Raw genomic sequence first — 16098 nt, forward strand, 5'->3', positions numbered from 1 at the left:
TTTTTCGAGACAGGGTTTCTCTGTATAGCTCTGGCTGTCCTGGAACTCACTTTGTAGACCAAACTGGTCTTGAACTCAGAAATCTGCCTGCCTCTGCCTCCCGAGTGCTGGGATTAAAGGCGTTCACCACCATGCCTGGCTACAAGTTGACTTTTGACCTGCACATCTATGCCCTATAGCAGGCTTGTACCCACCCAAATAAATAAATGTAATGATTTTTTTTTAATGTAAAACTTCTAAAAATGAAGGTAGAAGAAAATTGCCGTGTAAGTAGATTATTACTTACTACTTAGCTATAACATGAAAAACATGATCTATAGAAGGGAAATCATTTGGAACAACGGGAAAAAAATGAAAATGTTTCCTTTAAGGTGCTAACAAACTGAAAGACAAGAGACAAGTGAATAAAGCATCTAATCAATAATACAGAGCCTTCACAAGACCAAGGGCCTCTCCTCCCACTGATGCTAGACAAGGCTATCCTCTGCTACATATGCAGCTGGAACCATGGGTGCCTCCCTGTGTCCCTCTTTGATTGGTGATTTAGTCCCTGGGAACTCTAGGGGGTCTGGTTGGTTGATATTGTTGTTCTTCCTATGGGGTTGCAAACTCCTTCAGCTCCTTTAGTCCTTTCTCTAACTCCTCCATTGGGGTCCCCGTGCTCAGTCTGATGGTTGGCTGCAAGCATCCACATCTGTATTGGTCAGGCTCTGGCAGAGCCTCTCAGGAGACAGCTGTATCAGGCTTCTGTCAGCAAGCACTTCTTGGCATCAGCAATAGTGTCTGGGTTTGGTGTCTGCAGATGAGATGGATCCCCAGGTGGGGCAGTCTCTGGATGGCCTTTCCCTCAGTCTCTGCTCCACTCTTTGTCCCTGCATTTCCTTTAGACAGGAGCAATTCTGAGTTAAAATTTTTGAGATGGGTGGGTGGCCCTATCCTCATTTGGGGGCCATCCCTAAATTCTGGATATGGTCTCTACAGGTTCTCCCTCCCCTTTGTGGGGTATTTTAGCTAATATCATCCCCCATTGGGTCCTGGGAATATCTTGCTTTCCTGGCTTCTGGGACTTTCTAGTGCCTACCCCCAGTTTCCCATCACCCATTGCTACACACCTCTGTTCAAGTTCCTGACCCTCTGTACTTCTCTGTCTCCTCCCATACTTGATCCTTCTTCCTCCTTTTCCCCTCTCCTTACTCTCTTCCTCCCAATTCTCTCACCCTCTACCTCTCGTGATTATTTCGTTCCCCCTTCTAAGTAGGACTGAAGCACCCACACTTTGGTCTTCCTCCTTCTTGAGCTTCATATGGTCTGTGAATTGTATCACAGGTATTTCGAGCTTTTTGCCCAATATCCACTTATCATTGAGTTCATACCATGTGTATTCTTTTGTGACTGGGTTACCTCACTCAGGATATTTTCTAGTTCCATCCATTTGCCTGCAAATTTCATGAACTCGTTTTTATAGCTGAGAAGTACTCCATTATGTAAATGTACCACATTTTCTGTATTCATTCAACTGTTAAGGGATATCTGGGTGTTTCCAGCTTCTGGCTAATATAAATAAGGCTGCTATAAACATAGTGGAGCATGTGTCTTTGTTATATGTTGGAGCTTCTTTTGAGTATATGCCCAGGAATGGTATAGCTGGGTCCCCAGGTAGTACTATGTCCAATTTTCTGAGGAACCGCCAGACTGATTTCCACAGTGGTTGTACAAGCTTGCAATCCCACCAGCAATGGAGGAGTGTTCCTCTTTCTCCACATCCTTGACAGCATATCCTGTCACCTGAATTTTTGAACTTAGCCATTCTGACTGGTGTGAGGTGGAATCTCAGGGTCGTTTTGATTTGCATTTCCCTGATGATTAAGGATGTTGAACATTTCTATAGGTGCTTTTCAGCCATTCGAGTTTCCTCAGTTGAGAATTCTTTGTTTAGCTCTGTAGCCCATTTTTAAATAGGGTTATTTGGTTCTAACTTCTTAAGTTCTTTGTATATATTAGATACTAGCCTTCCTATAGTATTGGTAAAGATCTTTTCCCAGTCTGTTCATTGCCATTTTGCCCTGATGACAGTGTCCTTTGCCTTACAGAAGCTTTTCAATTTTATGAGGTCCCATTTGTCAATTGTTGATCTTAGAGCATAAACCATGTGTTCTGTTCAGGAAAATTTCCCCTCTGCCAATGTGTTCAAGGTTCTTTCCCACTTTCTTTTCTATTAGATTCAGTGTATCTGGTTTTATTGTGGATGTCCTTGATCCACTTGGACTTGAGACATTTACCTATTCTAAGTTTACAATGCATTTTCGATTTTACGAGGGAGTTATATCATGTTAAGCGTATTTTAATGTCCTGGCTATTGTTTCATTTGGACAGAAGACATGATTTGTGTCAAGGTAACAAGGGGTGGATGGTGATGGCTGTTCCTGGTTGTGAACTTGACTACATCTGGAATGAAGTACAATCCAGAAATGGAGGGCACACTTGTGATCCAGGTCTTGAGGTGGGAAGACAGGCTTCTGACCCAGATCTTGACATGGAGATCTTGAGGCATAGTGGCCATGAAAAGCTTAGACCCAAGCAAGGTAGTATACACCTTTAATCCCCAGAGACTTAGGCGAGCAGCTGTCTGAGTCCAAGGCCAGCCTGGGACCAAGCAAATTCCATATCCAGGCTCAGTAGTACACACCTTTGATCTGGGCCACACCTTCTGCTGAAGGCATACATAAGGACTTTGGGACAGAAGGAAGGCTCCCTTCCTTGACTGCTTGCATTTACTTGCCAGCACATCTATTGGAACTTGCTTCTGCAGAAGACCAGTTGAAACAAATAGCCTCATGGGATTGAGTGAGTACTAGATTTTTGGGCTTCCCATTCATAGCTGCCCATTGTTGTGTTAGCTGGACTTCAGACTGTAAGCCATTACAATAAATTCCATTAATATAGAGGGACATTCCATCAGTTCTGTGACTCTAGAGAACTCTGACTAATGCACCAAGTACCATGGAAAGATGCTCAGCAGCCACCCATCATTAGGATATAAATGAAAGCTGTAAGAAAGTACCAGTGCTGCCCTGGCAGTACAGTGGCAAAACCCACAGACTGAGTGTTGGCATACATTTCTTGAGAAAAGGGCACAGATTTGGGAAATTATCTTCGTGCATCCTTAAAAGGTAGGTTACCTTGCAATTTGTGATAAAACACTACAACCAGAAGCAATTTGCGGGGAGAAGGGGTTTGTTTCAGGTCGTGGTTTACAGTTGTGGTCCATCAAGAAGGGGAGGCAGGTCAGGAGCTCAAGGCAGGAGGTGGATGTGGCAACCGCAGCGGACCATGAAACAGGAAGTACTCCTTTGCCCTGTGGCTTGCTCCGATTCCTTGCTCAGCCTACACCCAGGACCCTGCACACAGGGAGGGTACCACTGCCAGTGGGTTGGGTTTTCCCACACTCTAATCAAGAAAATGCTCCCCAGGTTCATCTATTGACTAATCTTATGGAGGCACTTTCTCAATGGTTTCCCTCTTCCTAGGTGGTCCTCACTTGTTTCAGGTGAACAACAAAAACAAAACAAAACCAAAACAAAACAAACAAAACTGAACTGATCTGAATTTACCAGCACAACAATGTAGAGATATTGATATTTTCTTCAAAAACTAAATGTACTGAATTAGAAGCTCCCTCCAAACCACTGAGCAAAAGGGGAGATACTATCTCATAAAAAGAAGTGGGGGCTGGAGAGATGGCTCAGCAGTTAAGAGCACTGACTGCTCTTCCAGAGGTCCTGAGTTCAAATACCAGGCTCACAGCCATCTGTAATGGGATCTGATGCCCTCTTCTGGTGTGTCTGAAGATAGCAAGAGTGTACTCACATAACATAAAGTAAAGTAAATTGAAAAAACAATCAGCCGGGCATGGTGGCACATGCCTTTAATCCCAGCACTCGGGAGGCAGAGGCAGGAGGATTTCTGAGTTCAAGTTCAAGGCCAGCCTGGTCTACAAAGTTGAGTTCCAGGACAGCCAGGGCTATACAGAGAGAAACCCTGTCTTGAAAAAAAACAAAAACAAAAACAAACAAACAAACAAACAAAAGCAGGCTGAGAACCCTGTGGTGAAGTGCCCCATTCCTTTAATCCTTTAATCCCAGCATCCTGGGAGACAAAGGTGGATCTCCTGAGTTTAAAGCAAGCCTGTTGGTCTAATGTGTTCCAGAATGGTCAAGGCCACAGAGAAACTGTGGCCAACCCAGAATTAGTGAGGCTAGGCAGGCGAAAGAGTAACAGGATCACCTACTTAGGAATGATTACATTTAGATAAGGGCTAGGGGGGAGCAATCTTGACTTCCAAAGCTTGGGATACAACTAAGAAACCAAATCTGATACCAGTGATGTTGAAGAAACTTACAAGATTAATGACACAAGAAACCTATTTGATGCTGGGCAGTGGTGGTCATGCCTTTAATTCCAGCACTTAGGAGGCAAAGGCAGGTAGATTTCTGAGTTCCAGGACAGCCAGGGCTATACAAAGAAACCCTGTCTCTCAAAAAAACCAACCAACCAACCAACCAACCAACCAACCAAACAAACAAACAAACAAACGAAAAGCCCTATTTGATGCAACTATGGAAATTCCTCAAAGCCCAGCAGTGGTGCACAACTGTAATTCCAGCAGAGGCAGGCAGATCTCTAGGTTCCAGGGCCACACAAAGAAACCCTCTCGACAAACTAATAATTCCCTAAATCAAATGGATCACCAACTCCAGGATGCATTGTGAAATCAAAATTGTTGAAACACAAAATCAAAATCCCTGTTTGTGCCCTATTATATATAATGCTAATAGTACAGAATACTGACAGCTCCAGATGTCAATTTCCACATCTAATCTCACTAAGGAATCAACTTTTTCATCAGGAATCCCTAAAGCCAGGTAAGCAATGACAGATGGTATGATGGCTTGTATATGCTCAGCCAAGGGAGTGGCACTATTAGGTGTGACCCTATTGGAGTAGGTGTGTCACTGTAGGCTTTAAGACTCTCATCCTAGCTGCCCAAGCCAGTCTTCCACTAGCAGCCTTCAGATGAAGATGTAGAACTCTCAGCTCCTCAAGCCCCATGCCTACCTGGATGCTGCCATGTTCCTGCCTTGATAATGGACTGAACCTCTGGACCTATAAACCAACCCCAATTAAATGTCCTTATGAGTTGCTAGGGGCAGGAGAGATGGCTCAGTGGTTAAGAGCAATGACTGCTCTTCCAAAGGTCCTGAGTTCAAATCCCAGCAACTACATGGTGGTTCACAACCATCCATAATGAGATCTGATGCCCTCTTCTGTTGTATCTAAAGACAGCTACAGTATACTCACATATAAATCTTGACCTCACTATATACAATTAAGTTATTCTTTAAAACTGAAGGATAGATTTCTCGAAAGCATAAGGTGACTGAGACCAATGAACCAGCACTGCAGATTATCTAGAATAAATTATTTTAAATAAGGTAAAAATCAAACAATGGCCCACTTCCCGGCGAACTGATCCAGCACTATATGCCCCTTAGTCTCCCTGTGGTGAGGGGTCTTGTGGAGACAGAAAGTGCCCTCATGCTGTTGCTGGTGGATTATTAACATAGGGGCCTTTGTTTTAAGGAATTGCTGCATCCATCAAGATGTTTATCTGTATGACTTACAAGATAAGCTAGTGGGAGAGAACTCAGGGAGGATATGACAAGCCCTCTGGGACATGATCCACCCAGTTCCCTTCACAGCTTAATGCACTTTATTTCCAGGGCTAACACATTCATAAAAACTGCACACATCATTTATGCCTCCAACAATTTTATTGTAACTAAACAAAATTATGTGTACTTATTTTATCTGGCATGTGAAAACAGATATTTACAGGTATAAAAAAACACACATTGACAAACATTTAAATGGACAGACTCAAGTAGATAGAAGTATGATACAAATTTGGTAAAGAGAATCTCAGATACTGAAGCAAATATTCTCAAGACTCCATAAAAAAAGACCACAGCCCTCCCTTGCCAAAAGTCCAATCAATTTTATCCAGTTTGTTTTTCATAAAATAATTAAATCTTGGCATTTTTATGGACAATGAATTCCTCTATTCACAAAAGGCATCGTAATTACTTTTACTTTCTTAAAGATGAAGGTTTTTTTTTTTTTTTTGAAGTAGCAAAGTGAGTTCCAGGACAGCCAGGGCTATCCAGAGAAACCCTATCTCGAAAAACAAAACAAACAAAAAACTCCAAAAAGTAGCCAAGATCTCACAGTTGATTACGAAAGGTCACAATCTTTGTAAGTTCTTTTTACTCTTTTTAGTTCCAGGCAAAGGACCCACTTTACAGCTGGCTTTTAGGATCTTGCTATTCAAACAGTCTTTGTTGTTATGGTAAGCACACAGACACTTTGTACAATATTCGAATTGACAGCTTTCCCGTTTGCAGACTGCTCGCTCTAAATAGTGGTCATATTTTGCAGGGAAATTACAGCGAACACAGGCTTTGAGGCTTTCGTTGTTCTTCAATGTCTTTGCCACCTGGAAGAAAAAGAAATCCATGTGTATTTTAGTATCCTGAATGAATTTGTTACTAAACCAGAAGGAGAGCCATGCCTCCAATATAAACATTTAAGTATCCATTACCTAATGGGTTCAGAGTAATAGGAGCCCTTAAACTCCTGAAAGGTATGCCTTATATCCAGCTGTTATCACCATCATGTGATGTAATTTAGTGCCAGACACCAAATACCATGTAGTGACAAACTGTCCTGTGAAACCCTTTCTTACTTTAAGTGTTCCTCATTTCTAAAACTTTCCCGTTAGTTACCTCCACGAACTCGTTGTGCCGGCTGTAGGTAGAACCGTTCTGACCACGCTGACTGGAGGACTTGACTTGAGCATCTTTTTTGGGAGGTGCCCAGGTCGATGACTTTTGAATAGAAGTTAGTGCAGGTCTGCCCACAACATATCCTCTAGTTGTAGCATGTAGTGACAACTTACTGCTTTCCTGATTGAAAGTTTAAAAAGAGATTTTCAATTCTTTTTCGTACAGGACTGTAATACCGGCCCCTCCATGGGGCAGAGCTATGCACAGAAACACTCCAAAAAGGAACTCCCTCAAAGTGTGAATCAGAGAGGCCTACTAGGAATTTAAGGTGCCTTTTAAACTAGCCAAGGTCAACACTAAATAAAGTCCTGTCCACTTACTTTATTCTTCCCATTACCAATAGAGGGCAGCAGTCAGCTAATAAACATTTATTTTAGGTTTTTGAGAACAGGTTCAAGATGTAGCTCCATGCTGACTTTAAACTTCTCAAACCTCCAGTATTCCAAGTTTACAGACACCTGAGGCCATCCTGCCTTAGGGGCATATCTCAATCATATAATGATCAACTGTCAGAATACCACAATTAGCAAGTACTTTAGAAAATTACACTCTTCCTCTATACCAGTAAGTTAACTGGTTGCTTGAGACCACTTTGTGGTGTGTCTCACACAAAGTAGAATTTTTTTCAAACTTAGGCTTATTAACAAGTTCTATAGAAGATCCATAACTGCCAGCGCCCCACATCCTTCTTCCCCAGGAAGCTGACATTTCTTATGAGTTTAATGAATTTACAAGCATTTGTTTCTACCCCTAAAAGAGCAACGGCAGCTTAAGAAAAATAGCACTTTGGAAGCCTTACAATGACTCTCTGCATGGTTTTGCTGTAGAGCTGGAATGCTCCCTTATTGTTTTCCAGGATCTTCTTCCAAATTCTGCTCACTTTAGACAGACTAGAAAACAAAGGAGACAAAGGTCTAAGTCCAACTGAGAACAGAAGCCGATGCTTACAAGCTATACAAAAGAACACACACTAAAGCTGGGCGGATTAGGATCTGGGAATGACAGAGCCCAGTTATGAGTGCTTAGCCAGACTACCAAAGGCCAGCCAAAATGTTGAGTTTTTTTTTTTTTTTTTTAAAAAAAAAAGCTCTCACCAAGCTTGTTGTATCCATTTCTTTCTTGAGTATCTACTGGGATAAGCGATTTCATACCAGTACAGTGTATACACCTCCACCTTAGTTGTTTGAGAAGACACTAGGCTACTTAAACCCAGTTTTGAAAAATCTATTACATCAACTGAAATGGCACACTTCACAATGCTGAATACAGAAACCACCCAATCAGCCGGGCATGGTGGTGCTGCGCACTCCTTTAATCCCATCACTAGGGAGGCAGAGGCAGGCGGATTCCTGAGTTCAAGGTCAGCCTGGTCTACAGAGTGAGTTCCAGGACAGCCAGGACCACACAGAGGAAACCCTGTCTCAAAAAAAAAAAAAAAAAAAAAAACCAAAACCAAAAAAAAAAAAAAGAAACCACCTTATCTACCCATTTCATTTCAGCTAGCCAGATAATTTAGTATAGAATACATCCTTCTAATGAAAGACCATGAAATTCAAAGTGACAAGACTGGATGCAGATTTTCATAGATTTTCTTCCATTTCAAATGTCAACCAAACATAAGTCAGCACTGTAAGACCACTTTACATTGGTCTGCACAACCAGGTCCTTTGTTATCTACTACATGCAGAGTGCAGCACACTCAAACTCACTTTATTAAGTCCATGCCGCTGAGCTTCGTCAAAATATTAGCCAACAGGTGCATAAATCCCCTCCGGGAGAGCTCAGCCAGGATATCTAGGTGTTCTAGTCCCATTTTCTTGCCAATTATATTTTGCAGTCTAAAGTTTCCGCTGGCAATAACTTCCTTCAGCATTTCTCGATCCACTTTAGAGTTTCGCTTGCTATTCTTTTTTAATGTTGAGCAAACCACTCTTTCAAAATGCAGGACAGGCAGCAAGGCTTTGTTGGGATGCTGATCCGGGCTCTGCGATGGCAGCAGACGGGCCTGGGGACTGTTTCTGAAATTCTCCAGGATAAGGATGCCATCCTCACGGTCACTTTGTGTGAATGATGAGTAGCCACTGTCCTCATACAGTCTACTGGTCTCTAGCTCTTCTGTTTCGTTTGAATTATCTAGTGTGTTTCGTACACGTTGATTTTCCTTGTTATCATGTTCCACAATTGGTGACTCGACGAAAGACAACCTCTCATGGTTTCTAACACAGTCCTCACAGGAAGGTTCCAAACACACGGGACTGTAGGAACCTTCTATCCCACTGTCCTCAGGCTTCACCACTTCAAGCTCAGAAAGATCAGGGTTGCAATTAAAACACTTCATTGTAACAGAAAGAACAGGGCTTTTTTCTTTACAACCTACAAAAAGAACACAAGAAACAGAATAAAAATCACTTTTGTGGTAACTTGTTCCCCAACTTCTTGCTGAGAACTGAACCCAGGGTCTTTACAGACAATATCATAACCCTTAGATACCCAGCACCAGAAATGGATACCTTCCATTACCATGGTGTGCATGTGCCAATAAACAGAATATTAACTCAATACTATTAACTAAAACCCATACATGACACAGTTCCAGGATGCCACATCCCATCTAGCTATCATTTCCATAGGCTTCCTTTGAACTAATGAACTAAGCCTCCTCTCCCCCCACTTAACTCTTCTCTGTGGGCACACCAAGAATCATGCTGCATAAGTGGTCAGAGGACAGCAGCTATGAAGTTGTTTTCTTCTATTTCTGTGTGACTAGGCACAGGTGGCAAGGTGATGGGAAAGCACATCCACCCCCAGCCCTGGCTGTCCCTTTCATGACTCCCCTTAGTCAGTTCCTCTAAAGTGAGACTGGGACCACATTGCCTTATTTCTTTGAGACAGGACTTGCAGGAGCAAGAAAACCATAGTGGACAGACAACTTTGGCATCAAAACCCTAGTGCAGGGACATACTCTTCGTCTACCATTTACAATGTTTACTTTTGGCTCAAACTCCTCTAATTCTCACTCTCACTAGTGGCCTGGGACTGAATTTCACATGCTGCCATCATTTTGATTTTTAAGTATTTTTCTTTTAAACTTTTCCAGACTACAGGACTCTCTGTTTTCTAAATTAGAGAAAAGTATCAGAAGATAAAAATCTGGATCTTATACACACACACACACACACACACACACACACACACAGCTAAATCCATCTGAAATCAAGAAAATTTCAAATGTTGGGCTAAGTGCTCCTAAACACTAAGAAATATTTTGTATTATGTTCATGTTGAGCAGACATAAAGGCAGATTAAGGAATTCCATAACCCCCCCCAATCAAACAAATGTGGGGCACATGTCTAGTTTTGCTATTTCATTCATCTGATGTCCACTTAACGGCAAAAACTTGGCCTCAGTTTTCCCATCCACAAAATGGAGAAGAAAACAACTGGATTAAATGCATGATCTAATTAAAAGCATCTGTTTAGTTAGTCACAAAAAGGCAAACTTGCTGGCATTTCTTACACTGAAAATCAAGATAAATCCCACACAAGCACAAATTAGAAGGCAAAACTTCAAATGAAAGAATCTCTGCTGAACTTTCTGACCAGCTTATTCTATTAGGTTTGGGGGGCTGTCTTTAAAATGAACTTACAGATAAAACAAAAAATATTCCTAGCCGGGCGTGGTGGCACACACCTTTAATCCCAGCACTTGGGAGGCAGAGGCAGGCGGATCTCTGAGTTCGAGGCCAGCCTGGTCTACAGAGTGAGTTCCAGGACAGCCAGGGCTACACAGAGAGACCCTGTCTCGAAACCCCCCCCCCCAAAAAAATCATTATTTTAGAACTCACATTAGCACCCCTCAGCCAATCATGGGATGGGAGAAAGGTGGATAGTTATAAAGTGCACCAACTCTGACCTTTCATTTAACTTATAAACACAGGCTTTACACTCCACATTAAATACTGTAATTAAAGCTGGCGTTAAAGTCTTAGCTCTTCCATATGTTAACTAGGTTTCAGTCTCAGTACCCAGCCATGTGGCCAAGGTCAAACACCATCCCTTCTTTGAGGAAGGGTGAGGAAAGGTAATTGAAAGTATAAGTCAAGAGAAAACCTTTACGCCTACTTTGAAAAATATTTAAATGTTCTAATTATGTTTTAAGGTTTCTTCAAGGCTGTAAACCAAGTGGGGGAGAAGACTTGGGGGCAGCAAGTATTTCCTGAGGAGGAAAACTGAGCAACAGAATCCCATCGTAAAACCATTAAATTTTTTATTTTTTAACGGAGACTCAGGTCATCTTTTACAAACACATTCTTCTAAGCTAGTAGTTTCTTCTCTTCAAGACTTAGAGAGGGGGTGGGGAGAGAGAATTGCTTCTTCCTTGAGTTTCGAAAATTTCTACGGGTAAAATCGATGCATCTTTCACTGAAATGCCAAGATAAAAAATAAATAAGAAAATAAACAAATGATTCTCTCTGCTCTCACCTAATCTTTGGAAAAAGTGACCATTAATTCTTCAAAACACCGGAAAACTAAACAACCCCTCCTCGATTCTTTCATCAGCTAAACACTACAGGCAAACTCACCGTTTCGGAGGAAAAAGGGCGCTTTTTAAAACCCTCCCCTGCCGACTCCAGGCCTAGAGACTTACTGAGAAGTGGCAAAAAAGGGGAGAAAAAAAAAATCTTTTTCCATTTGGTACAGTGGGCAGGCGGGGGCTGGAGGGTCCTTCACATTTGGCGGGAGCTGGGAAGGAGCCCCTAGAAATGCTGAGGGGGTCGGTGGTGGGAGGTGCCCCGAGGGAGCGGTGCACGAGGGAAGGCGGGAGATAAGCGCGGAGCTCAATCTCCCGCGCTCTCCAGCCAGGGCTCTGAGGGTAAAAAGTTACGGAGACTGAGTTTGGATGCGAGGTAGATGAGTTGCGAAATGGGGGGCGCAGGGGCTAGAGATGGGGCCATCTGGCCAGCCTGGAGTCCCACAGTCCTGTCACAGCTCGAGCCTGAGTGGGGGAGGGTAGAGGAGGGGGCATTTGGCGCCCAGGCAGGGTCTCGGGGTGGGATGAGATGGTAGGACCCCGTACAAGGCCGAGCACATCTGTCCCACTCTGCACCAGCCACCCATGCCCTGCGTCTCCTTCCTCCCAGTCCCGGGCCCAGGAGGTCCCCTGAGGCCCGGAACACCGCGATCTGCAAGCACCCTGTCTCGGAGGCCGCCGCCACAGAGAGAGGATTCCCACGATGTCCGCCCCACACTCACCGTCCACGGTCGTCCGCGCGCCAAGACTGCAGGGACAGGAGGACGGCCGGCGCAGATCACTGCAGGTGCGCCGGCTCATGCCGGAAAACTCGGGCTCCAGGGCAGGGGAGGTGGCGGCGACCACAGGAAAGAGGTGGCCCGCCAGCCGATGCGCCGAGCCCTAGCTCTTAAAAGGCGCCAGCTGGTACTTTTAAAATCTTTGAATTTGGTGCCCAAATCAGAACAGACCAATGGGGCGCGGCGTTTGCAAGCGCGTGCCAATAGGCAGGCAGCATGAGAGGACGCCCTCGCTCGCCCAATAGGAGGGCGCGGGGGCGGAGCCGGCCCTGGCGCCAGGGCCCCTCCCACACACCCAGATCCCCGCCTCCCCAAAGTTGCGGAAGGAGCTGGCCAGCTCGCCCAGGTAGGCGTGGTCTGCGAAGGCGGCGGGACGTCTGCGTACGCCCGCCATGCTGCCCTCTCCCCGCACCCCCCTCCGTTATCCCGCGAACCGGCTTCTCCAGAGTCCTCATGTCCTGGGGACAGCTCCGACTTCTGCCTGAAAGTCTGTGATGGACACAGACGGGGCCCCGGTCTTCCTCCATCGTCTGTTACGAGCGAGTTTGCACAGCTGCAAACCCGCCACCCTTTAAGTCCACACCTCCGGAACACAGGCCCTTCCCCTGGCTCCGGACCCGCCTCTCTAGGATTTAGGCGCGCTCTACTCTCCCTCCTAAATTGGCTCCGCCCCCTGACTGGAGCTCCTGCGCTTGCGTACTGCGCGGCGGCGGCTACGGAGTTGGCGGGTTGGCGCTTGCGCGCGAGGAGCCTGGCGGTTCCCTCCGGGCGGGGCGGACTAGCTGGGCGGGGTATGTGACCCGAGAACCGCCCTTGCCCCCGGGACGGCGCGTAGCGGGACCCGGGCGTCCCTTTCCTTGGCGCCTCCCCGAGGCGGAGGGCGCGGCCCAGTACCTAGACCTGACCGTTGCATTATTTTGGGTTTTCAACCATCACGAATTCTTAAAGTGTTAATTTGTATTTCATTTTATGTGTTCTTAACCTTCGTTGGCTAGGCTCAAGAAACAGCCGACCTGTTCCCCCTAAATATGTCAGGCTCCCGTCTCTTTGGGGTGGAGCGCCCTGGCCACGTGGATATTTTTATATCAAAGGCGAGAGTGAAAGTATTATTAAGTCTGATGGTGAGCTAGAGTGCGCCGCTAATGATGCTGGGTATTGCACGTCTCGAATTTATTTCTAAGTGGTGACAATACACCGAACTTATTCAGAATACAGAGCAGTAAAGCTACAGGATATACCATTTCCCTCTTGCTTCTCTGCAAGAGTATATGACTTTCTGTTAGTGTTCCATGCAGCTCCTGTGTAAAGCGGGACCAAGATTGGACTGAGTCATACAAACGCTGGGTGGATCCAGTTTTTATCAAATTCTTTTTGTTTATTCCTAGTTTTCTGGCATTTTCACGTTTGGAGTGTTGCATAAAAATAGTGATGTGGGTGATGTTGCTTACCAAAACCTTGACAGCTTTTTCTGTTTTGTACCCGAGAACTGAGCCTCTAAGTAAAAATGGCTGAAAAGACACGAGCCCTGTCTTTAAGGAAGTTTATATCCGAATGAGAAGGAATTTGGCAATCAAAAATTTCAGTAAATGAAAGATACTAAGCCACGTGTTAAAAGAACTGTTAATAGAGACATAGGTTGAGAATCTTGAATGGTCAGTTAAGTTTGACACTTTGAACTGTACTGACCTCGCAAAGAACTACATAAAAAAAAAAAAGTGCCTAGAGCTCAAGCAAGGGAGATGGGGTGGGGGTGGGGTAGCATCCCGAAAAGTCGGAAGCTAGATCATGTGGTATTTGTAGATTGTACGGATTTTAGCTGGAATCTTGCTGAATAGATATTAAAATGCTGCGTGGTCGGGCGTGGTGGTGCGCGCGCGCGCGCACCCCCCCCCCCCTACACACACACCCAGGAGCCAGAAAACCTAGTTCCCGGACAGAGAGAGCTACTGAGAAACCCTGTCTCAAATAAATGATTATAAATAAACAGTTTTAAATGCTGTACCAGGGAGTTCTTTGTGCTTGCGAAATATACTCCTTAATGTGAAATAACACTAGATGCAGACCAGTGGTGTGTACAATAATGGATTTGGCTTTTAGAGACAGTGGGAACCTGTCACAGTGCTGAGGAATGACAAGAAAAAGCTTTACTATTAGCTTGCCATTCTTAAATATCTTAGCAGTATTTTCACTTTATACGGATTGTGCTTAGAAGTCTAAGATCTCACTGTGGTTTCAGAGCTAGTCAAGAGAATGCACAAACTTTTGAATCCTCCTGGGGTAGCGGGAAGTATTCTTGAGGGCAAAATGAACCAAGTTCCTTTCAGCAAGACTTAAGTAGTCCTGTACTTCCTTCTGCTTTTCCAGGGAGTAATACTCTTGGCTGGAACTTGATAGTACACATTCCTGTTTCTACTCCGCTTGACCTTGGAGACTCCTTATCTTTTATTTGCATATACAGAGAGTTGGAAATTTCAGGTGGGAAGGCAAGCTTAGCAAACAACTGAGCACCCGGAATGTAACCTTTGGTTCTTCACTGTAGTCTGAAATTACTCTCCAGCAGTTTTTCCCTTCCTGAAGAAAATGGCTGGCAGGTTGTTGGAAAACCTCAAATTTCTACAAGGAGACAAGCATGTTTTCTTACATGCCGCAATAATTTGTCACAGTCCGGGTCAGTTTGCCAGGTTAATTAAATGTCGACTTTAAATTATATTTGAGCTTAATTGTGTTGGAAGAGTATTAACTGATGCTTCTAGCTAGCTTGTGGGCACATGTGAATGTCTCCCTCCAGTAGATAGAGGGCCATTCTGCATTTCACTAGGTACCAGTCTTTTCATGCCCACTTGGGTCAATTTTTTTTTTCTCCTCTTGGGTGAAATATGAACTACAGAGAAAATTGCCTTCATCCCTTCAAATTCTGTTTACAGACTTAGTGCAGACAAGACATTGAGGTATATGGAAATGATAGAAACATGCAGCCTGCCCTGTGCTTACCGTCTATGCTCTTGAGATTCTCTGAACATTCATTTATGGATACAAATAAAAATAAATAATAAAATGAGTAAAATAATTGTGAAGTTCCAGAGTACTGAGACTCTCCACTGCCCAGAATCATAAGGGGCATAAAAGTTTTTTATAAAAATATGCAAGTTAAGCCATTATTAGTGTATATTTTCACCCTATTCTGAAACGTCACCTTTGCATTTCTTTACTAAGCATATAAACTTGGGATAGAAATCAACCAGGAAATTTACTATGTTGCTTCTTAAGTATTACCTTGGTTTGTTTTATACTCCTCATAGCAATACTATAGTAATTTCTATAGTGGAAACTTCCCTGAGTCCTAGAATTTAGGAAAGTGAAGAAAAGGGCACTACTGTGGGATGCGAGCTGCTTGGTGCCTTGGAGATGGCTTCTGGATGTAGGGCCTCAGGGGAATTAAGAGGTAAGGGCAAAAAGACTCAAACTTGGAATCTTCTGCTTATCCCATGTCTAAAAGCTTTGAACACCTTCCAGAACATACCTACTCACTGTATTGGGAATAAGTTTCAGTTCTTGAATTTGGGAATTCAGGATACATTGAATGTTGCTTCTTAAGTATTCATTGAACATACATTGAATTGAGGATACATTCAGACCACAGCATATGGAGAAGTGTTGTAGGGTACAGATAAAAGGTGTCATTACTTCTGTCTTGAGAGTAAAGTGTCCTTTGGGATGGACCTTGACACCTATCTGCAGAAGTTTGAAGTTTCTAGGTTTAGGCAGGTCGGAAAAGTGCATGGCTCATAATGAAATGGTTGTGTAAACCATTCCAAGGATCTCAACACGTTATGGTTCTATTAGGATTCTATTGCTATTATACCGAACTGGCTTTTTTTTTTTTTTT

The 16098-nt window shown here is 43.9% G+C and overlaps 1 protein-coding gene across 1 annotated transcript; it reads right to left on the reverse strand.

Annotated features, from left to right (window-relative positions):
* Positions 1 to 6266: 6266 nt before the first annotated feature.
* Positions 6267 to 12398, reverse strand: Fbxo5 (F-box protein 5). Its single transcript, XM_021221483.2, has 5 exons — positions 12156 to 12398; positions 8612 to 9275; positions 7702 to 7792; positions 6843 to 7022; positions 6267 to 6553 (listed from the first exon to the last, which is right to left on the reverse strand). Exons 1-5 carry the CDS (start codon positions 12232 to 12234, stop codon positions 6302 to 6304), a joined length of 1266 nt encoding a protein of 421 aa, XP_021077142.1. The 5' UTR covers positions 12235 to 12398; the 3' UTR covers positions 6267 to 6301.
* Between the last annotated feature and the right edge of the window lie 3700 nt (positions 12399 to 16098).

This window comes from Mus pahari, chromosome 21 (assembly GCF_900095145.1).
Source record: "Mus pahari chromosome 21, PAHARI_EIJ_v1.1, whole genome shotgun sequence".
NCBI lineage: Eukaryota > Metazoa > Chordata > Mammalia > Rodentia > Muridae > Mus > Mus pahari.